Source organism: Ostrea edulis, chromosome 6, assembly GCF_947568905.1.
Source record: "Ostrea edulis chromosome 6, xbOstEdul1.1, whole genome shotgun sequence".
NCBI lineage: Eukaryota > Metazoa > Mollusca > Bivalvia > Ostreida > Ostreidae > Ostrea > Ostrea edulis.
The window spans coordinates 13,632,197-13,658,154 of NC_079169.1; the positions used below are offsets into that span (position 1 = coordinate 13,632,197).

Sequence of the window (25,958 nt, forward strand, 5' to 3'; positions counted from 1 at the left end):
GTGGTAAATTACACACATATAACCTAGTGATCCTTATCAAATTTTGAGTAGTATATATAAATAGGGCATGTAGTTGAGGGTAACAATGAAAATTTTCACCCCGAGAAAACCATTGTCAATCAAGGTGTAGCTGTGGCTTATTTGTTTACATTAGTAACAATTATTTGGAAATCATCTGACTCTATTAAGAACCCTCAATGTGGTTTAGTATGAAATTTGATGACTGCATTACAGTTTTATAGGACAATTCATCAGGAGAAAATATCTATTGACCACAGGTGATCACGGAATAGTTTATTGACCACATGAACCAGGTGATCACGGAATAGAGGTGACCGCTATGGCTAGTTTGACTGTATACACATGCAATATCATATGACCTTGACCTCTGAGGATTGATTCTTAATCAAGGTCACAATCCATTCCTAAGAAATTGCAAGAAATGATTTGTATGCATGATATATTCAATCAACCAAATAAATGTATTGACCAATACATAACCAAATATTGACTTGACAAGTTTTCATATCATGAACCCAGAATGACCTCAACTTTGTGATATGACCTTGAATCAAAAAATAAAATAAAATGGAAATTGGAGAATAAAACTCAAACTTAACATTCAAAATGAACTAACATTTATAAGAAGGTAAAATGAACACACCTCTGAGCCGTCCACTTCCGTCCGAGTCATGCCTGCATCTTTAGCCTGTTGTTTCTTTTCTTTCTCTATCTTACCACTGTAATGTATCAAAGCAAACTATGTACATAACTGAACAAATCTTCTAATTTCCATATGCTGCAATCAGTCATTGTGTAAAACTGTAGTAACAACTTGGGCCCTATCAACCCCCGCCCCCACAAAAGGGCACTTTTTCCTATAAGAACAAAGACCAATTTTCGTAATTAAACAGATTGAAGTTTGTTCCTATTGATTTGGGCACAATAACTATAAAACGAACACTCATGACTTTTAATCTTTCCAGCAATTTTCTTAAAGTGATATGCATTAGAAAGTTTGAGTCAAAATATAACAAGTATTTCTTTATCTAAATTTCAAAAGAATTGACATGAATGCACCAGTAATAAATTTTTAAGGGTTTATTTGGGGTGGGGGTGGGGTTAAAACTTAATTTATTGCTTAGAATTACGTTTACAGGGCTGACACCTTTCATGATATGAAATAAGTTGGAGACTTACAATTTGGTTTCATATTCCTTTGTTGCTTTATCGAATGGTTTCTTCATGTCTCCTTTCACGCCCTTCAGGTCTCCCTTCAGGAAGGCTTCCAGTGGGTACAGAAGCATGGTGTGCAGTTTGGATACCTTCATAACATTAGAAAATTGTTCCGATATGAAACAAAACAAGAGTACCGCAAACGGTACATAATACGCCCGTGAAATGCTTACATAGGGTGTTTTTCTTGTGCTATAATTTGTATAACTTTGCTTCAGGTAGTATCAGCCATCATGAGGCTGTGACAAACTTTCATATCAACAAAGGGTCTTAGCTTAAAAATTGAGATTTCCTCAAAATGGATCAAGTTCAACAACCTGCAATTTTTTTCAAAAATGGAAGAAAATCAAAATCCTTCACCAGATGCACATCTTCAGTACCTATACAAACACTCCACAAAATAAGGTCCTCACTTGAAAACTGTGGGAGGAGTTGGGCAGACAAATTAGGAACCCTTCATAGAATATTAATTTCTAAATAGACTAAGTTCAACAACCTGTAATTTTCTAAAAAAAAAATTGCAGAAAATCAAAATCCATCCCACATGCACATCTTCAATACCCATACAAACACTCCACAAAATAAGAAGGCTCTCACTTGAAAACTGTGGGAGGAGTAGGGTGGACAAATTATGTACCCTCCATATAATAATTATTTCCAAATAAAGGGGCAAAGGCCGCAAAACTCCTGGAAAAAAGGTCTAAATGGATAAAAAATGCAGTATGATCCAGAGTGACCCACAAAGAAGCTACACGGCAAGTTTCAGCATGATATGTGAAAGGGAAATGAAATTATAAAGAGAAAACCCCGAACGGACGGACGGGCATACAGATATCGCTGTTACAGTACCATAATATGTCCCGTTTAAAGGCGGGCGAATAAAAAATTCTCTTGGAAGGAAATGCTCAACTTTGAAAATGCATATGTACAGATAGTTGAAACATTTTCAATTCACAATGAGATTGATAAAATAATTTCAGCGGCTATTCCTTCAAACTAATAAAACATGTTATGAAAAAATTGTTCTACATCATAATGTTAATCAATCAACTTACCATGTCATTTAAGGAAGTTGACAGTTCTCTGGCAATCATGGAGAAATTCTTAAATCCTTCGACTAAAAGATAAGCACACATGATTAGACGTGTACTACAATATCACATGATTAGACGTGTACTACAATATCACATGATTAGACGTGTACTACAATATCACATGATTAGACGTGTACTACAATATCACATGATTAGACGTGTACTACAATATCACATGATTAGGTGTGTACTACAATATCACATGATTAGACGTGTACTACAATATCACATGATTAGACGTGTACTACAATATCACAAGATTAGACGTGTACTACAATATCACATGATTAGACGTGTACTACAATATCAGGGCTTGAAGCTAACTTTGTATGTCACCAGTCCAGCCGGACTTATTGGGTATAATTTCAACCAGTCCACAGAAAAATTTACCAGTCCAACAGAGTTTTCCAGAAATAATTAAACATAATTATTTTGTTAATGTTATTAAAATGAAATTGAACTCAATATGCCTCCGACAATATTGTAACACTTAGATGTGGGATTTATATTTACGAATCAGATTGGTGTAATATATCTACAGATAGAAGCATGCCAAATGTGTGTATAAAATTTCAGAAGTATATTTTCCAAAATGATGCTTTAGAAAATTAACCAGTCCCAACGGACTGACTAAAACAAATGTCAGTCAGTCCCCCAGACTTTTATCCAGTCACAGACTGACGGACATATGTTAATTTCGAGCCCTGTTTAACCAGTCACAGACTGACAGACATATGTTAATTTCGAGCCCTGCAATATGGTATTTCTTCGTAGAATCTTTCCACTAAAATCTTGATATAGCATTTAACACATCAAGAATAATATGCTGGCATGATGCAGTGCCGTTCGTTTACTTCACCTTTCATTGCAATTCATACCATCATTTATTTTCAAATATTAATATGAAATTAGAGAATTAATTGGTTGAATTTTCAATGGTAAACAATCCCATGGGGATCAGACTCGGCCAGAAAACAGCTACACAATGTGTGCTGCAGTACAGACTGTGACACAGAACAGCTACACAATGTGTGCTACAGTATAATGTGACAGAGAACAGCTACACAATGTGTATAGCTACACAATGTGTGCTACAGTACAGACTGTGACAGAAAACAGCTACACAATGTGTGCTACAGTACAATGTGACAGAGTATAGCTACACAATGTGTGCTACAGTACAGACTGTGACAGAGTATAGCTACACAATGTGTGCTACAGTACAGACTGTGACAGAGTATAGCTACACAATGTGTGCTACAGTACAATGTGACAGAGTACAGCTACACAATGTGTGCTACAGTACAATGTGACAGAGTACAGCTACACAATGTGTGCTACAGTACAGACTGTGACAGAGTACAGCTACACAATGTGTGCTACAGTACAGACTGTGTCTCTTGTAGTATCTGAGTACAAGGTAAGCCTACTACACACAGCAGCCATGGTCTATCCTTCTGCCACTTTGCACTCAGCTGACCCCAAACAGAACCTACCTACTTCATTATCCTGCTCCACATTACTTTTACTGACATTTTCTAAGTTTTCTGCCATCGTAACATCACTTTCAAAATGACCTACAGTAGAAAAAGGAATTGAATGACATTTTGTGCACACAATAATTATATAAGCACAAAAGCAGAGACTATTTGGGCTTTCCAATAACATGGCATGTCGTTTTTTATAAACGGGGTCAATGTATAAATAAAAGTAAACCCAAACAAATGCTCTGTAGCTTTTTAATTGCATGCGGACATAATCATGATGCTAACCTTTTAGACAAAATCTGATTATATCTATTGCACAAGGGTTGTTTTTAAATGGAATTATGGATACTCATGTCCCTCTGTGCTCCTCATTATGAGCTTCAGGCCACCTTAGAAAATGGTTTGCCCTCACCTTACTGACTGTAAAAAATCTCCACCTGACTTAAAACTTTTTAAGTGTTCTACAAGATATGATAATATTCTTAAAAACATTTCGAAATTTTTTCATCCCCTTTGATGTTAGTCTTTATTTTACATCTGCTACTTCTTGGACTGACATTGAATTGCTCAAATCAATACGAGACAACCTCATGTAAAATATCTGCGATTCAAAAAGGCTGACTTTTGAAACAATAAGCCATCTGGCAGTACCAGCAAAAACAGTGTGCTTAATTGTAAATACCAGCCCACCCCCCACCCCCAAAAAAACCCTGAACTTTAAACATTATCAAAGTATAGTCACTGTGTTTTTGGGAGTTTATAATTTAGCATTGTTAGAATAATAAAAATATTCATCATACCTACCTACCCATTAAATGTAGCTTGCTAGGTCAAGGGGGCAAAACATTTTCTTAAAAGTGGTCTCGTGCAGGGCCATTTATCTACAGATTTTTTTTGTGTCTCTGAGATTTAAAGCATTCCATACATGTGCTTTTTAAAACAATCCTGTTCTCAATCTGATAAGAGATTCGATCCGGTCTCAAATTTTGCCAGAGATAATGGAACATTCAACCTCCACAACTAGGCCCTTCCTGTCAATCTAATTAAAACTATAATTAAAACTATGTCTGATGAACATGGTGGAGCCCTTTGATTAAGGTTTTAATTAGTAACTGGTGGGACATGATGGAGTCCATGTTACTTCCCCTCAGGAAGTGAAGCTCTGCTCGCCTATATATTTACATCAAGGAAAATATCCAAGGTGCGGAAACAATGTACCAAGCCTTGTGTAGGGTGTGAAATGTTTGTTTGTAAACTTATTGGTCTTACTTCTCTACGCAGATAAAAGGGAAAATCTCAGTAGGAAATAAGTCCAACATACACTCACATAAATATGATATTTACAGGTTCTGAAGGAAATGCATTATAATATGTACATTATACTGGTAATAGCAGAGCAAGTGTCAGCTGTATCACCTCTCTCTCTCTCTCTCTCTCTCTCTCTCTCTCTCTCTCTCTCTCTCTCTCTCTCTCTGACATCCTCCCTTCCCTACAAGAAAATAGACCCATGTTATTGTACAAAACACCCCCCCATACCCTTTGTCCCCAGTCCACACTCATCTAATATGGTATTTTGCATCTAAATCTTTCATAACCTGTTTTTATTTGTTGAAGGAAAAAAATATGAAGGTGGGTCACATTCACAGGGACAAAATGTCTCATCGTTGTGCACTTTGTCCTCACAACCCAGGTCAAAGGTTAAATACCTCCTCACCCCTCTACACAGATACCTAGCCACACCTCTCTATCCCTATGTCATGCAGTTCGTCTTTATAAAAACTCAGGCATTCCTGAATTTTCACCGACTATGAATTACACATGAACATAATTTTTATCTACTTCAGACCACACTATCACACTAAGAGGCATTTATTAACGGACTTCCTGCATCTCCTTTATGAATCTGAACTGCTGGTACACCAGAAATTTCAGCATGTTTATTACAGTGTAACAAATGTGATTTGTTTCTGTTTTATACTGAATTGTGTGTATGATGCTAGATGGTATCTCAATACCAAGTCAAGTCTTCATTCTCGCAATGAAGATTTTCTGATTGTTGATTATGTACAGCATTATTAATTATCTGCATGCTGTAACAGTAAAACCATGATATCACTGCATTATTTCCCATCTTGATTTTTTTAAGGTTTTCTGAGTGCATTACATAATTTTTTCTTACGTTTCCCAGCATTGTACAGCGCTTTAACCGACTTCTTCATCTTAGTCAAGCCACTGCGGTCTGTGTCCAGTCTCTGAAAACCAAAAATAGGCACATTCTTTAATACAGAGTTAATGATACATTTTGTATTTAAGATTTCAATAGATCCTTGCTTTATTTTATAAGCATAATGAAAACATTTTGTTCACAAAAAATGTGACAAAGATACTGTCATGATAGTGTTCATAAAACTTAAAACATATATGAACCTGTGGTTCATTAAAATATCAATCATAAATGGTTCATGCACTTTTGATTTTCATCAAATTTTTACCCGAATTCCCATTTGAACTGACTAATTCTAGTAGATAACAGGGAAAGTCTGGTAACTAATCATGCAATGAAAATGTATTATGGAAGTTATGTTGTGCCCTTGACCTTTTGACCTCCAGGATATATATCAGGTGTATTTCTTTTAGGTTACCTACCCTCGACATACAATATTCCCCTCACGATCCAAGATCAGTGAATACTTCTCCGGTCATTAAATCATCACATTAACCACAAAAATGTCAATAAATGGATAATGCTAATAGATAATCTAAAGCAATGACAATGAACAGTATAAGCTTTGGAAATTAACAAATATTTATCTCATCAGTTCACCAGCAACCCCTCTAAGCCGACCATTTTCTTAAGTCTGACAGTCTGCAGGCATTCGTCTCAGAGTTTAATAGAATTAGGTATATAGGGTTGGAATCCTTGACATTGTGTGTTCCGACCTTCAGCTGGGATCAGTCCACATTTTAACAAGCACATACTTATCATTAATGTACATATTAAATCAGCATATAATAGTTGTACAAGGTATTTGATTTGGGCTAACTAGGAGAAAATAAATTTGTAATGAAGTTATAATCAGACTATTTTCTAAAAAGCTGCTAATATAAAGATGGTACTACTAATTTATCATATACTGTAAACATACTTTTTTCCCTGGGTTCATAAGTCCGCGGAATCACAATTTCTGTTTATTCCGCGGGTAGAAAATTGGGCGGATTTCTTAGATTGCCACTTAATGTCTTTCATTTACTTTAAGTACGCTGGGATAAATTTCCGCAGAAAATTTGTGACAACGTACATATAGCGTAAATTAATACTGCGCGGAAAAAAGTACTTCTACAGTACATATCAATGTTTCAGTTTCTGATGCTGTTGATTTCACACAGAGTGTGATCAGGTTTTCCAGATCACCACACAAGTTTTCTGATTCCGTATCAGTATCCTATGAAACTCAGATGACGTCAAAATGCATCAATGCAAAGTTTTTTGTGGAAAATTTTGACCGTGTCACTAACAAAACTGCAAACACAAAATATAATTTCACTGTATGTCTGTGTTTTTGATAATTTGGATTACATTTATCATCTTATAAATATGGATTTAAAATACATCAGGGGGTATATGATAAATTTACCATTACTACAGTAACTTGATCCAAAAGAGTTGGATCATGTCTCGTTGACAGGTCGATGATCCGCGTCTGTCAACTCGACGTGATTCGACTCTTCGGAGTTACTGTAGTAATCATATATATCACTGTACAGAATTTCCGTACCGAGAAAGAAGAAAGCATAACAAGAATACTCGACATTATAACATACAATTTTGATAATTGTATAATACTGAAATAAACCACATCTAAACAATAAATAAAATAGAAAATCTGTGTACTTACAAGGACTTTACATTGACTATTTCATACATGTAACATTTGTGTATGTTTTAGGTAGACATTCAGGCGCGTAGTTGCCTATACGCAAGTACGCAATTGCGTACACATCATTTCAGAAAGAGAAAGCTCTGTAGTTAAAATATTTGGGCCTTAAAAATAAATTTGTGTTATTAGTTCCGACTTATAATTTAATAAACATTATTAAAATGCCATCAACTATGCACACACGACATGGGGGGGCCAAAAAGGTGATTTCATTCATAAAACCCAGGAGCTTCCAGGACCCCGTAACAGCCACCAAACCCTTTGCCGTACTTTGCGTACACTTCATTTTCTTTCTGGCTACACGCCTGGCATTGGATATCAAGTTCACCTTAGGTGAGTATGTTACATCCTTAAAAAGACAAAGTAAAGCAATGCTGACATCATTAAGGAAAATATATTTACGATCATATACTACTTTATTATCATGTGACTAGCTGCTTATCGGCTAAAAGGAAATGTTTACACATTATGAACATTGGTAATGATAGGTTACGTGGTGTCTCATATAAACGTGATCCACGAACCAGGCTGCAAATCCGATCAAAAAATTCAAATTCTAGGTTTCAGGAAGTTTTTACCTATCAGTAAGGAAATTTATCTCATTCTTTATTTCAAGTATGAGCTTTGACAACCCCATTTATCATGTGACAAACTTTTTTAATATGATCATAACTCCCATTTCAGTGATAATCAATATGCATACACACCCCTTTCAACATGTGGATCAGAATGAAACAATAACCCCTGGTTTGTGAGGATGCCCTCTCAAAGTATGTAAGGTTTTGTGAGTTTATTTCAGCACCATATATAGAAGTCACTTGTCATAATACTATAAAAAAAACTTCCCCTATCAAAGGGACAATCTCAAAATACAAAAATCTCTCTTGTTAAGTTATATGCATCCTTATAAGTCACAGCAGAGAAATGATGCACGTTTCATTTGTCAGTCAGGAAGTGTACGTTTAATTCAGACATGACAAAATATGCATATGCTGCAAACGAATTTTCTGTAACAAAGTAACAGAATTAATGCTCCGGTGCATGCAACATTTGGAATGAGTCACCATTGCAAGAAAAAATTGGGGAGACAATGGGACCTCAAATTTTTCTTTGTGTAACAAATAAAAGTACAACATCTATATGATAAATGCACTGGACATATATCTCATTAAATGCAGCCAGGTCTTACGAACAGTTGTAATTTCACTCAACATGACATGATTCAGTATCCTGTGCAGGCATGCAGTGTGCACGTCTTCAACAATTCATTTACACATACTATATTATATAATCAGTTATAGTCTAGTCAATCTAGCTCAAAAATGAGCAAAACCTCAAACTAATTGCAACAGAAATGAAATTTTGATTATTCATGCAAGAAAACACATGCAAACAACATATTAAAAATCGGCTTTTGTATTTCCATGGGAAAATTGGAATTTTGGGGTAAAAGGATGTGTTTTTTCATGAAAATCGCTAAAAACTGGAAATTGAAGAAAATGTCCATTTTATGTAACATACAGTTAAGTTTCATATCTTAAATTTCAACCTGGAAATGTTCGATTAATTTTTTTTACAGCAGAATATATTCTTTCCTTGACTGTAATTTTTGGGTAAAGTCTTGCTTTTTTGAATATAATTGTTAAAGATTGAAATTTTAAGAAAAAAACCCACATTTTGTCATACATTTGAGTCTAACAATAAAAAAAATGAAGTTAGGATTTATTTTAAAAACTGCTCAACAAGTAAGATATATAGATTATTGGCAATATATATGAAAAATACCATTTTAGGTAGGAAAACCTACCTTTTTCTAAAACAAAAATAGTGAAAAACTGGAAATGACTGTTTTATAGAAGAGATGGCATTGATCTTATAAAGTTAAGAATAAAACGTCCAAATGCACAACTTATCTTTTCTGCACCAAAATTTATTTTCCCTTGCCGAATTTTGGGCTGAAATCTTCATTTTCCAACAAAAATCGTTAAAAACTGGATTTTGGAAGAAAATACTTTTTCCTGTCCATTAGGCATATATGAGTTACCACATGAAGATTTATACATTAAAATAAACTGTTAACACAAAACAAGTGCCCCTTCAAAAATGGTCTGTAAAAGATGACCTACATTTTTGCAGATACCCCCCCCTTTCATCGGAAGTTGGAGGCCCGCTTACCATTCCAGTCCTATGTTTCACATAAATACATGTAGTATTTTAAAACAGTGTATAATAAAGCTTACGTTACCAAATTCTTTATTAAGCTGAGTTTTAACAGTCTGTACTGCATCTATGACGAAACAAGGTTCAGTTTCTTCGGTTTTATAAAGAAATCTTTAATACGTGCACTTCGTCAAGTTCTAGAGTTTGGGAAAAGGGGGGGGGGGGGGGTTATAGCCGTATTTGATGTTTAGTTCTATCCAAATTATTGTGCAATTAATACCGAGAATTTCAGGAGTAATCTGTTTTAAAAACAATGGACACATAGAATTAAAAGCAAATTGAATCAGGCACGCAGCATCGTAAAAAAAAAGGGGGGGGTGTGTGAAGATAATTTCACAATATTGCCTGAAAATTGACAAGTAAATTTTAATCCAAAGTTATAAAAATGCTTGATGGTGTGTGTGGTGTTGGTGGGGGGGGGGGGGCTAAGGTTGTTCTCTCAGTTCAATTTTACACTTCCACTGTGTACAGTTCACAACAATGCTATTTAAAAAAAAAAAGAAAAAGAGGAGGGAGAGCAACCAATCTGTCTAAAAATCGACCTCTGTACGTAAAAATTTATCAACTTTGCATGTAATGATAAAAGGTGTAGAGCCATTATTGCTACGTGCCTGATAATTATATAAGTAATCATTTGAGTAATTGCAGTACAGTTCAGTCCATGTTTTTACAAGTACAACGGCTAGTGTCACAATTTGCCTTGCATTTACAGCGAATTTAAAAACGTTCAAAAGTTTATCTGACGCGACTTGTAATTTAGTTTTAACGGATACAAGAATTGCTGAAAACAGTGATAAGCCCCAATTAGAAGGATCCAAATTAATCATTTCTTTAGTCCACTCTATGACTTAAAAAATTCTTGCAGTGCTCCTTTTCTGCAGCTGTAGTTAGTAGTTAGTGGCAATGACTGAACTTATAAAAATGATATTGTGTTAGACAATTCTTCACATAGCAAATCTCCTATAAGTGTCTCTATGGTATTCCATCGTACAAAGTCGATATGACATCGACACCAGAATATATCTTTTTCTCTATGAAATCCTCATATAGGAAGGTGAAGATAATGAACAGTGATCCATCTCGTAACTCCTATAAGCAATACAAAATAGAGAGGTGGGCAAACACGGACCCCTGGATATATCAGAAGTGGGATCAGATGCCTATGGGCTATAAGGAGTAAGCACCCCCTGTTTACCGGTTACACCCGCTGTGAGCTCTATATCTTAATAAGGCAAACGGAGTTACCCTTATTCAATATCATTGTGCCAAAAACGGCCTAACAATCTATATGAAACAAGTCAGGCAGATTTGACCCAATGATAGGTTGTATTGGCAAAGTAGATTGTTATAACGACCATATAATTCGCGAAATGCTGACTTTAAACGAAACAGTTGAAACCCCTTCACCATCAACTTGTTGTCAGTAGCCTGCCTCCATTTAAAAACTAATCATATACAGAATTTTTTCGCGATTTCTCTACATTTTGACTATACAGGACCTGTTCCGATGCCGAACATTTTTGACGTTCTGTCGCATCCTGTGAATGCATGTAGAAAGGGAAAGGATTGACTAACTTCGTTTCCTAAAAAGACGTCTGGTTTTAACGATATTCTTCACTTATATTAGGGGCAAGATCAAAAATTCAATGTCTCACAAAAAACTAAGTTCACATAGTTTTCACCAAGAACCCCCCCCCCCCCCCCCCCCCTTTAAAACTTAATATGACAAATGCTGAAACTAATCGAATAACAAGAAAGGAAACGTACAATTATAAATAACACTCTGTATACCTCTGTATACCTTTTCTACTGTTTATTCACAAATGAAAGTGTACATTAAATCTATTAAATGTTCATTAATATGTTTTAAATATTATGTGGTATTCAACAGTCGCTTGTCTTTTTCCTTTTTGCACTAAAGTGTAATCGATGTCGGATGACAGAAACTTGCGGGAGTTTTTATTCCCCTCCCCCTAACTAATTGAATTTAAATTTTCATCCGACATTGATTTCGTCCCTTAGGGCAGTTATGTTTATTTCAGAGTTCGTTGCTATTTCTGTGCTTTATATATAGACATTTCAAACACAATGTGCATTTTGTATGATCCTCAAAAATTTACGATAAATAACTGTATCCCATTTCCATTCTCAATGATCGTGTGCCAGCGTGGCGAGAATTCCATCGTCATCGAAAACAAGTTTTGTCTTGAATAGATGGCCGGGCGGTCTAGCGCGCTGTTCGCATGCTGCTAGGAGATATGGTTCCGCAGGTCGTGAGCCCAAGACTAATTAGAAAGAGTAACTACTCGATTTTACATCAAATCATGATACTATGCGCAAGTGTTTACTTACATTGATTTTTATTATTTATATTATCAATGTTTTATTATCATTATTACTACCCATGAATGACTCCCCAAACCTGAATTTGAAAAAGAAAAGCAAAAATACTTTACTTACTTAGTTTTATAAAAGTTTTTAATACAAAACGCTTGCTCAAATGATGAAGATACAAAATAACTGAAACTTTTAACCCGAATGGCTTTCCATACTTTCTTTTTTTAACAACCGTAATTCCCCCTTGTAAATTGACACTAATTCTTTAAGATTTCATTTATAATTGATTATTCATAACTTTTAAAGTAAATATTGTGTTTTATAATTAAAATTAATTCAGTAGAGGGTCAAACAAAATATTTTGAAGCTTTATTCGCGAAAGTTCCCCGGGAATGGAAGTCGGCAAAGAATATGAGATGCTGAGCAATATTGTATGTATATAGAAGGTCTTAAAATCACCTTTTTAATACAACTGTTAAGCTGTTTAATCGCGTTTTTTATTACATGCACTTTAGATCGTCGTGTATAACTTTATTCCAATGACTGTCACAGTTAAGTTACTCCCCTTTACGTGTACGGCGTGCCGTAAACACCACAAAATATCGATGGTTTGCTAAAACATTTAAGTCTAAATTTTAAATATTTCCCATTGTCCGATTTTGTCCGATTTTTTGTATGTTGTTAATCACGCTTTTGTTTATTAAATTCCGTCGAGTTTGTTTCTGTTGCAATTACTTTGAGGTGATTTGCTAGATTGACTAGACTATTATGTCTGTTAGAATTGTATACTAAACTATTCAACTTAGGAAGCGGTCTTGACTATTTAACATGTGTATATGGTATGCATGTGACATCGTATCATGCATGTAGTTATTCTTAATTGTTAAAATTGTATACTATAAATAAGCTGTCTCAAATACTTAAGGTACAAGACTGCCAACCTGATTGACTTGGCTCAGGCACCGTCCCTTGGTACCCTCTGTGTTCGTGACATTTTATTATATTGTTTTACTTTACTACCCATATAGCACACTTGTACAGTGCATTTTCAATCAGTATTATGAGCCAATTCAAGACCAATGTCAATGTAGAAACCCTTAACATATGTATATTGTATCATGTAGTTATAATATTTAATTGTTAAAATTGTTTATGCCCCCTGCTGGCCCTTGATTAGTGAATAAAAAGAATGCAAAACCATGACCTATCACCTGCTTAGGGATTTACCAGCGTAGATGGCAAATCAATCGTTCACTCTCCCCTCACGATAATATCTGAGACTAGCCTTACATATCCTGTCTATAAACAGTATACATAAAATATGTTCAAGTTTCATTCTAGTTTTCTCATTGTGTGGCTCTTTATGTCAACCATTACTTATGTGGCAATGAAAATAAATGAATTTTAAAATAAATTAAGACAAAAATTAAATGTAAAAAAATATATAACAAAAAATACATATGTATGATAACATCAAATAAAATCACAGACTTTGTTCGCAGAGGAACAAATTTTTTTAATCGTGTTTATCATATTTATTGAAAATGTCTAGAGCCTGTACCTATACATAATGTATCCTTCTCCGGCAATTTTATTTTTATTCTTACGTTTTTGGAGAGGGCTACATTATTGCAGGTAGTAAAAATGTTGCCATTGACTCTCTGACTGGAGTAACTGCATGATATACTGCAAACCATTGTTGTACTGACTGTGACAGTATGAAAACATCAAGGGCAGTCAATATTTTACTGCAAAAAATTGAACCCGGGGTCGGTATTTCAAAGCCATAATATTATGAACCCCTGGTTCAATATTTTACAAGGGGGAGGGGGGTGTTCATTATATTGCAGCGAAAAAGTGAACCTGGGTTCAATAGTCCGCGGTATCAAAATATCATGCTATTATTACAATACATGTATATGCATGACAATAAGCAACATTGCCTTTATTTCATATCTCCCACCATGCCTTTATTTCAGATCTCCCACCCTATTGTCACCCACAATGACCATTTCGCTGGACATTAAGTCTGCTAAAAATTTGAGCCATGATTTACTTAATCCTCTGGCTTTGAAATTTTGACACATTCTTTGTGTGCTTTACGATGAGATAAAACCCTATATAAGGATGGTACAGCATTACTTACTGGTACATGCACTTATGAATTATTATCACACATTAGAGAAGCCTGAATGCTGTCAAATTAATTTGTGTAACAGCAATAATTGTCTGACCACTCCCCGGTTTAATCTTTAATAATATTATCTGTGTATTCAAAATGCTCACTGAAGGCAACATAAATATTGTGATAACCTCTTTCATGTAAAAAGTTAATCTGTTTATCTAGAGCTGTCATCTATTGAAAAAGTCACTGAGGTCAATTTCCAAACAAAAAAAAAGGAAACCATACAAGTCAGAGAGACAACATTACGCGATTCCTATAGATATCATAAAACGCCTGTACGTGTACTCGTGTGTCTGTCAAATGATGCCTTTAAAGATATCTTGTATAGATGACGGATGTAAAGTTCTCAACAACCATCTGTACATCTCTGGGATCAAAAAGGCTCAGAAAGTCTGAGTGTAACTGCAGGCACTGAAGCAACATAAGGGGCAATACTGTACAAGGGTAACTACAGGCACTGAAGCAACATAAGGGGCTATACTGTACAAGGGTAACTACAGGCACTGAAGCAACATAAGGGGCTATACTGTACAAGGATAACTACAGGCACTGAAGCAACATACGGGGCTATACTGTACAAGGGTAACTACAGGCACTGAAGCAACATAAGGGGCTATACTGTACAAAGGTAACTACAGGCACTGAAGCAACATAAGGGGCTATACTGTACAAGGGTAACTACAGGCACTGAAGCAACATAAGGGGCTATACTGTACAAGGGTAACTACAGGCACTGAAGCAACATAAGGGGCTATACTGTACAAAGGTAACTACAGGCATTGAAGCAACATAAGGGGCTATACTGTACAAGGGTAACTACAGGCACTGAAGCAACATAAGGGGCTATACTGTACAAGGGTAACTACAGGCACTGAAGCAACATAAGGGGCTATATTGTACAAGGAGACAATGGAAGAGTAGCACCAACTGACCATGTGATTATACAGAAGTATACAAGATTGACAACGTTAGTACTTATAGTCTTAAGTGTTACTGGGAAAAAATATTAACATATACATAAAATATTTGACAGTCAGTCAATTATCATATTACATCGTTATCAAACATGACTTAACAGAGTATGAAATCAATGGTCTATATACCAGAGCTTCAGATCTAAGTACAGAGTATGAAATCAATAAGCAATGGTCTATATATACCACAGACTGCTTCAGATGTAAGTACAAGCAGCAATCCATGCAGAAACATTTAATGATGTGGTTATTATTCAAATTGTCTAGGTATGCACAAATCATCATAATCTGCATTCACATTTACATGTATCATGATGTATGATGATTGTACATATGTACATTAATTAATCGAATTCAGCAGCCGATTCTTTTACTCCCAACAAACTCTGTTGATACTGTATACATATATTTGGTAATCAATAGTAGAAGAATGCCATGTTTAAAATCCGAATTCAGAAAGTTACATTGGATTTCTATTTCTCTCATAACAAGGACTCACTGTATAGAATTCATTTTTATTTATGACAACTTTCTTTTGCCTTCAGGCTTGACATAAATTTGAAACTGTCAGGATAAATCAATCTAAAAATAAAGTTTTGTAAAATATAAGTGATTTACAGGACTACAACTAGAATATGAGAAGCTCTTTAGTGATGTATTTGATTTTAGTGGAAACCTCCTTCCAGCAAACTCCCAAAGAGCCTATTATAAAAGAACAAAATGTATAAACATGTTTACAGCAGTGTGGAGATAGTGTGGTGAAACAATTCAACACTTTTGAAATTTCTTCAAATTAGCTAAAGATAAAGAATAAAATGGACTACTTGTATCTGCTGAGCAACAGACATGTACAAAAAAAAAACACCCCACAACTGCCATTCCTGCATTATTAATGGTCATTTCTGGTCAATGTCTGATTCAAAATATACATTACTAGGTCAGTATGTCTGATGGAAATTCTCTCCAATTCTTAAGAAACTTAGAAGTCTGGATCTTAAGAAACTTAGAAGTTTGGATCACAATCCTGAAATAGTGTTCAATATATAAGTAAGCACATGAGGCAGTGATAGGCCTGACAGGTGTTGAATGATGTTGAGTGGGAGACTCGGTGGCAGTGGTGGCAGTTCAGACGAGGAAAAGAGAGATAGTTATCAGAACAGTGTTATAAATTCACACTGACTGAAGAGATGTCAGAACAATGATGAATATTCTTAATATTAAATATGTAGGATATATATAAAAAAAAAAAATTAAAAAAAACATGAAAAAATAATATTTATTTTTCTTTTTAAAAAATGTGTCTTTTCCTGTATTCTAGAATTTTTCAGGTCTACTCACTGAAAAAAAATTGCGAGATTGACAAAATAGTATTAGCATCTTTTCATCAGTTATCGTATACATGCAAAATTTATGCCTTTTTAAGACATTGAACATTTTGAACCACAATCTATCTGTTATTTCAGCGTGTTACACTGAGGAATTTCCCACCAACAATGGAAAAGTTGGCTAGATACATAGATGATGTTACATTCTAGATTAAAATCTATTAATTACACATTCATTTTCTTTAATACAATTTAAATTAAATTTCAGAGAACATTTAGATTAACTTTGATATATTTATGCCATGTCATGTTTTAATAAAACTTAAATATTTTAAAAAGATGTACTGATGTCCTGTAAAATTACAGAGTAAACATCAGTACGCGTCTTTTGACAAAGACATGTAGTATGGTGTATAACAAGTGGGCGTTTTCCTTTCTTGAAAAAATGAAAAAGACCTTTATACACCAGCAAATTTCATTAAAATTATAAATAAACAACTTGGTAGATTGGAAAACATTGCGTAGTAATTGGAAAACAAAATCCCTGTTGAAACAAGTTCAGTGCAGGGTGAACGGAATTAAACGTTTACTCACTTCCTCAAGATTTGACACCAAGTTCTTATAGTTAGGCATGTTTTTCGTGAATGAAGAGGTCGTGGGGGATTTAAAATCATCCCAAGTGTCATTCACAAAGTCCGATAAGGGTATCTGCTCCGGCATTTTGTCTTCCAAAGTTTCCAACTCTTAAGCAATGGTCATAACTGTATGAAACAAATAGCGGAAGATCCCCCTCTAGTCTTCCGATCACAATCGTCTTTTTCAAAATGGCCTCTATTTTGTTTTTGCTAATTGATGCGGACCTCGAACCCGATCGAATTACAATTCCAATAATAGTGGACTGTATATTATGTATGTGCGGGGAAGGTGGGGGGGGGGGGGTGAACATTGATCATCTATTAATTATATGTTTATCAGCTTACAATATAGAAAATGATCTTAAATATCGATTTTCTTTTACAAATACACGACAAACTACCAAAACGAACACAGGAGAACACTTTGACTACAGTAGGAATCGGGCTTTATCAAATATTAAACAAGTACCATTTTGGCGGTTGATTACCTTTATGGGGGAGAAAATCACCATCTACGGTCGCATCTGCCATCCGTCTAGTAAAATCAAATCATCTTACGGGATACATCCCAATGACATATGCAAAGCGCTTGTATGGCCATTGTTTTTGTTTTGCTTTTTTTTTTTAACAACACCAATGTATCGTTTAATTGTAGGATAAATAAGACAACACACTGATATATATCTACAATATTTTCGTCATATACAAATATCACTTAAGAATTCTTTAAAAGTATATAAAAGTTTTGTTTAAGAAGCAGACAATTTAAAAGTGAAAAGGAGTGCCAGGAAATGCTCAGAATGCAGGGTTTTGCCCCATTTACCGCAGAGCTTCTGGGGGCCGCCTAGGCCCAGACCCCTCGCCCATTGGGAGTAAGCTTTAAATCAGCAAAATCAGGTTTGAGTATGACGATAACAATGACTAGAACAATGACTAGAACATGGGGGACACGTGATAAATAATCACAGCATTTCCATGTATAAAACTTGTCTTAAGATATCCCCAAGATGTTATGAACACAAGCAAAAGGCGTAAATGGGGTGGGGTGGAGATTGTGAAAAATACCAAAAAGATCAAGTGCTAGACCCCACCCACCCCCATCACAAATTCCTTGATCCGCCGGGGGGTATTTATTTTATTTATCTATGATGATTTCAATGTCACTTTAGGCGTTGTCACGATAAAGAGGTGATTCCGGTAAAGAACCCTTCCTGAGTTTATATGGCTGTAAGTAATCTCTTTAGAGAAGTCGAGAGGCATAGCTTTCATCGAAGGCTATGCCTCTCGACTTCTCTAAAGAGAATAGGCTGTAAGCGCCCCGTGTATATAAGATTTCACTGACCTACAGCTATTGTAGTTACTGGGCGCTCCGCGTACACATGTATATAAGATTTCAATGGCTGTAAGCGTCCCGTGTATATGTGATTTCAGTGACCTATACAGGGCTACGTTCAAGATCGTAGCGGCTAGCCTAGCTGCTAGGCTAGATATCTAGGTATTTTGAACGCACTGTATGAATTAACGCTTGGTATCCCTACGTAGGGCTAGCCTAGCACATTGTTCAAGATCGTAGCGCTACCGAGCCCTACGTAGCCGCTACGATCTTGAACGCGGCCCAGCTATTATAGTCACTGAGCTACAGATGTATATATGGCTGTAAGCACCCCGTGTATATAAGATTTCACTGGCTGTAAGCGCCCCGTGTATATAAGATTTCACTGGCTGTAAGGGCCCCGTGTATATAATAATAATAATAGTTTATTCACCAATCAAGGGCCCTCAGGGGGCATGTACATGTTAACAGGCAATTAATTACAACAATGAAAATAAATAACCATTTAGAAGTACTACTGGTAATACTGACAGAGTTCACACTTCTGCACTGCACATATCTATAATTATATATGAAATACTGATTACAGACAAGATTTAAATTAACAACATGATAAATAAAATAACCCAACTGCCTCACATAACAGTTACTGGGATAGCAGATAATGATAGTGTCGTGTGAATACTTATATAAAAGAGAATAATAGCATTATATGAAAGAATAAATAAAAAAATAAATAAATAAAAAAAAACCACAAACCCACAATATGTTGACCTGATTACAGGGAGCACCAAGGGACAGTGCCTGTTAACAGTCTGGTAATAAATTTATTGTACCAGACCGTTGGTCTTGTACTCCCAGTAACCAAGACAGCTTACTATTGTAAAGTAAAGGAAATGTGTAGAATGCAAAGACATGTATTTGCAGTATCACATTACACTGTTCAAAATCATCTTACTGAATACAGCATGCTAGTATATTACATATTTACACGCAGGATCCAGTTGTTCTGGATGTTTTATGTCTAAAGCAGGAAGGTTAGAATACTTATATAAAAGAGAATAACGTTATATGAGAGAATAAAAACACGATATGTTGACCTGACTACAGGGAGTACCAAGGGACAGTGCCTGTTAACAATCTGGTAGTAAATTGTTGTACCAGACTGTTGGTCTTGTACTCCCAGTAGCCAAGACAGCCTACAGGTGTAAAGTATGAAGAGAGAAAATGTGCATAATGCAATGAAATGTAACATTTGTAGTATTATATCCCACTGTTTAAAATCATCTTACTAATTTGGATGAGAATATTTTCATCTTCATTGGTCATTAGCCATATAAGTTTTTGATCACTGTCCATCTTTACAAAATTCTTACATGATTTGTCTATCGTTTGGAATAAAATAACCCTTTCTTCTGATAAATGACTACATGAGAATAAAAAATGTTTTTCGTCATCCACTGAATTGTTGTTGCATCTTAGACAAAATCTCTCGTGTCGAGGGATTTTTTGGTAACGTCCCCTTTCAATGTTTAGTCTATGAGCTGATATACGGAAACGTGTTAGACTTCTCCTTTGTTCAAAATTTTTAATTGAACTCAAATAATTCTCAAAACCAAAGTTTTGTTTAAAAGTAGAAAAGCAACTTAGTTTTTTATCTGAATTTAATGTAAGGTGTGAATGCCATTCTTTGATGTAATGTTTGAATAAACAATCTTTAAGAGCCTTTTTAAACTGGTATGCCCCTTTAATGGGCAAATCTCTAATCCCATTAATATTGGTTATGAAACAGTTTATAGAACCAAACCATGATGAATTGTTTTGTTCAAAAAGTAATTTTGATTCTCGATATGCATCAAACAATAGTGGAAATGACTGACCAAGATTTTCGAGTCTGTACCAGTAACTTAACATACTTTTTAATATGTCAAAGTGAAGGGAGAATCTTCCCAATTCCGACAGTACGGCAAAGTTTGTTGCAGATTTATGTACCCCAAGTATTGATTTGCAAAATTTGAGATGTAGTTTATCACAAAGTTGGTTTGAGTAAATTTTGTCTATTGTACCACCGGAGTTAGTAGATTTTTTGGAAAAAGGATTGAAATAACCCCAGATTTCTGAGGAATATAATAATATTGGTTTGATGGTATATAAGATTTCAATGGTTGTAAGCGCTCCGCGTATATATGATTTCACTGACCTATACAGCTATTATAGTCACTGAGCTATATATGGTTGTAAGCGACCCGTGTGGTATACAGAGTGTTTACTTGTTAATCGATTCGTTTCAACATTCGTCATATTAAGTTTTAAAGGGGGGGGGGGGTCTTGGTTCATTCATTCATTCATTCTTTACTTCCTCCAAAAGGAGGTATCGTCTCTGAATGAGTTAAGAATTCTCTAATGGGACAACACACAAGCAAATAAAAACATCTGAATATAATTAGAGAGACCCTTTTTTAATTGACTGGAATATCAATCAATACAACAACAACATAAATAGAGACGGGCATTTCAATATTTCAGAGCAGTGAAAAGATATAAATGAAGAGGGTTCTTTTTTAGAGCATACTAATAGTTTACAAAAAATTAAACAAAGTCCGAAAAACAAAACAAAAAATTAAATTGTCTTTAACGGACGCTTCCTAAATCAAAACTTTGTACAAAGAGATGAGTAAGTACAATATCGATGAAAATTAGGTCACGAGGATATATTTTCTCCGCTTCCATATAGCTACTCAACCAACCAATTTATTTTATTACATATTCAAATAGCGAAACGGAAGAACCTACGCATTAATCAACTGATTCTCACAAAATGTTTCCTATATAGCTATTCGTCGTAAAATTTACATAATTAGTATGTCCATTTGCGATCCTTATTACGATAAGTACTACATCATATCAATCATTCAGTCCCATTTCCGAGAGTATCACAAGACGTAAACCACTGCACCACATCTGTTGGAAATGAGTCGGGAATATTATTAAAGATATGAAATTCAGAGTTACAGATCTCATAAATTGAAATGTCAAGAAAGATAACTCTGTCAATCTAATTCTATTGATTGCACCCATGACTCCGATACGAGTCACCCAGAGTAGTAATTATTAAAAATAGCACACACCATGACAATAAATATCTTGGATGAAATTTTCAGTAATGACATGTTCTTATGAATGATACGCAATATTGAATACATGACGACCACTATCTCATATTTTCTAATACGTGTAATTTTCAGACATTACGTAATCATATGAAACCTTAATGTAATATATATTTGATAGATATGTGTATTTTCATCAGTACATGTATTCTCAAAATCGTAGTGCATGTATTTATCGATTTAGCATACATGAATGTATTACATCCACTTAGTCTGTTCATTTAAAATAGCTGATTATTTATCAAAGGTGTATCTGTGAAAATCTCGATGAATAAAATTTTCGTCGTTAATCGTGATGTAAGAGTTTCATTTCGTGGTTCGAGTTACGTTTTCTAAAAGTTTCGTTTCGGGGGAGGTGTCGTATTGTAAATTTTGTATTTACTGCCAGCCGGTAGATTCAATATTTACAATATGACAGAGGGAGAGAGCCCCGAGTGGCGAGGAAAGGGAGATAGGCGAGGGGAGGGGGAGAGGGGTGGTGAGGAAAGGGAGATAGGCGAGGGGAGGGGTAGAAGGGTGGCGAGGAATGGGGATAGGCGAGGGGAGGGGGTTGAGGGGTGGCGAGGAAAGGAAGGTAGGCGAGGGGAGGGAGAGAAGGTGGCGAGGAAAGGGGATAGGCGAGGGGAGGGGGGATAGGGTGGCGAGAAAAGGGAGGTAGGCGAGGGGTGGGGGAGAGGGGTGGCGAGGAAAGGGGATAGGCGAGGGGAGGGTGGCGAGGAAAGGGGATAGGCGAGGGGAGGGGGGAGAGGGTGGCGAGAAAAGGGAGATAGGTGAGGGGAGGGGGAGAGGGGTGGTGAGGAAAGGGGATAGGCGAGGGGAGGGGGAGAGGGTGGCGAGAAAAGGGAGATAGGCGAGGGGAGGGGGAGAGGGTGGCGAGAAAAGGGAGGTAGGCGAGGGGTGGCGAGGAAAGGGGATAGGCGAGGGGAAGGGGAGAGGGGTGGCGAGGAAATGGGATAGGCGAGGGGAGGGGGCGAGAAAAGGGAAGTAAGCGAGGGAAGGGGAGGAGATGGAACACTGAAGAATGGGGGGGTCAGGATAGGAACAAAGGGAAAGAGGGGTAAAGACAGAGGGAGTAAAGACCTCTCTCTCTCTCGATCGATCGATCGATCTCGAAGTATCCAAAAGGATACCTATCTTATTGCATCAACGTTCATATCGATTGGACTCATTATATTATATTGTACGAGTTCCTATGCCTATTTGTATGTATCATGTACATAATTGTCATGGAGTTGGAGAAGAACAAAATAGAATATATTTGTCAAGTATTGAAGCGATCATACAACAAATTAGAATATGCGTGTACATGTATACAGAGCGCTTAACATACAAGGGCGCAGAGTTATTTTTAAACAATTCAAGCCTATTAAATCAAATAGTTATCACAATTTCGAGTAATTGTATTTTGTACTAGTTTCCTTTGTCTGTGGATTCTCGGGAACTCTCTCATGGAGTACTTTATACATACTAATTAATTCAGTTTGTCCTCCAACTTGTTAGTGGTTCTAAACTCGTTTTCAAATACGTAGATATATTGGTTAAAGGATCAGTTATTATTCAAGTACCACTTAAATGATTAATTTCCGAGGCACTTCATCTCAACCAAGAGGAGCATATTGCTTATTACTAAATGTTTATCAGTAGGTTTTCCCCCTTCTATATGCAGTGTTGATTATATTGCTATCCAGCATATTTATACAAACCTAAGTTAGTTATGAGAACAATCTAATTAAAATTAAATCGATCCGCTCCTCTACGATATATTTCAATACTTGAGGTGTACATATTGTATAGGAGCGGAATATGCAAATTAATAAAATTTCGCTCCTCATCCATACTCGAGGTGCAGAATATACAGATATAATTTTACATGTAGATTGTTGTGGGAAAAATAAAGATTCTGTCTGTTAAAAAAATATCTGACATGTAGTTCATAGTCCACTAATGTCTGTATATATACTCTCCATTAATGTCTGTATATACTCTCTACTAATGTCTGTATATACTCTCCACTAATGTCTGTATATACACTCTCCACTAATGTCTGTATATACTCTTTCCACTAATGTCTGTATATACTCTCCACTAATGTCTGTATATACTCTCCACTAATGTCTGTATATACTCTCCACTAATGTCTGTATATACTCTCTCCACTAATGTCTGTATACTCTCCACTAATTTCTGTATATACTCCACTAATGTCTGTATATACTCTCCACTAATGTCTGTATATATACTATCCACTAATGTCTGTATACTCTCCACTAATGTCTGTATATACTCTTTCCACTAATGTCTGTATATACTCTACACTAATGTCTGTATATACTCTCCACTAATGTCTGTATATACTCTCCACTAATGTCTGTATATACTCTCTCCACTAATGTCTGTATATACTCTCCACTAATGTCTGTATATACACTCTCCACTAATGTCTGTATGTACTCTCCACTAATGTCTGTATGTACTCTCCACTAATGTCTGTATATACTCTCCACTAATGTCTGTATGTACTCTCCACTAATGTCTGTATATATACTCTCCACTAATGTCTGTATATACTCTCCACTAATGTCTGTATATATACTCTCCACTAATGTCTGTATATATACTCTCCACTAATGTCTGTATATACTCTCCACTAATGTCTGTATATATACTCTCCACTAATGTCTGTATATACTCTCCACTAATGTCTGTATATACTCTCCACTAATGTCTGTATATATACTCTCCACTAATGTCTGTATATACTCTCCACTAATGTCTGTATATACACTCTCCACTAATGTCTGTATATACTCCACTGATGTCTGTATATACCCTCCACTAATGTCTGTATATACACTCTCCACTAATGTCTGTATATACTCTCTCCACTAATGTCTGTATATACTCTCCACTAATGTCTGTATATACTCTCCACTAATGTCTGTATATACTCTCCACTAATGTCTGTATATACACTCTCCACTAATGTCTGTATATACTATCTACTAATGTCTGTATATACACTCTCCACTAATGTCTATATATACTCTCCACTAATGTCTGTATATACTCTCCACTAATGTCTGTATATACACTCTCCACTAATGTCTGTATATACTCCACTAATGTCTGTATATATACTCTCCACTAATATCTGTATATACTCTCCACTAATGTCTGTATATACTCTCCACTAATGTCTGTATATACTCTCCACTAATGTCTGTATATACACTCTCCACTAATGTCTGTATATACTCTCCACTAATGTCTGTATATACACTCTCCACTAATGTCTGTATATACTCCACTAATGTCTGTATATATACTCTCCACTAATGTCTGTATATACTCTTTCCACTAATGTCTGTATATACTCTCCACTAATGTCTGTATATACTCTCCACTAATGTCTGTATATACTCTCCACTAATGTCTGTATACTCTCCACTAATGTCTGTATATACACTCTCCACTAATGTCTGTATATATACTCTCCACTAATGTCTGTATATACACTCTCCACTAATGTCTGTATGTACTCTCCACTAATGTCTGTATATACTCTCCACTAATGTCTGTATATACTCTCCACTAATGTCTGTATATACTCTCTCCACTAATGTCTGTATATACTCTCCACTAATGTCTGTATACTCTCCACTAATGTCTGTATATACTCTCCACTAATGTCTGTATATACTCCACTAATGTCTGTATATACTCTCCACTAATGTCTGTATGTACTCTCCACTAATGTCTGTATATACTCCACTAATGTCTGTATATACTCTCCACTAATGTCTGTATATACTCTCCACTAATGTCTGTATGTACTCTCCACTAATGTCTGTATATATGCTTTCCACCAATGTCAGGACGTTTTCTATAGAAAAAAGTCCCCGTTAGATGGCGCTGATCTAGTAAACAAAACAATGAGGACGTTATTCAGTGTCTGGTAAGACTTGTGAGCGCCTTGTGTGGCCTCCGTCGGTCTGTGTCGGTGTCGACCATGGATATTGTACCC

The 25,958-nt window shown here is 35.7% G+C and overlaps 1 protein-coding gene across 11 annotated transcripts in view; it reads right to left on the bottom strand.

Moving 5' to 3' along the window:
• The window catches only part of LOC125646096 (arf-GAP with SH3 domain, ANK repeat and PH domain-containing protein 2-like), an 87,104-nt gene extending 69,261 nt beyond the window's left edge, over positions 1-17,843 (bottom strand). For all 11 annotated transcript variants that reach the window (XM_056141635.1, XM_056141632.1, XM_056141628.1 and 8 more), the window contains exons 1-6: positions 17,391-17,843; positions 5,997-6,069; positions 3,827-3,907; positions 2,292-2,353; positions 1,201-1,325; positions 665-740 (exon numbers count right to left, since the gene is read on the bottom strand). In XM_056141635.1, coding sequence (XP_055997610.1) covers positions 665-740; positions 1,201-1,325; positions 2,292-2,353; positions 3,827-3,907; positions 5,997-6,069; positions 17,391-17,516 — 543 coding nt within the window. In that variant the 5' untranslated portion in view covers positions 17,517-17,843. The remainder of the gene's footprint in view (positions 1-664; positions 741-1,200; positions 1,326-2,291; positions 2,354-3,826; positions 3,908-5,996; positions 6,070-17,390) is intronic.
• Between the last annotated feature and the right edge of the window lie 8,115 nt (positions 17,844-25,958).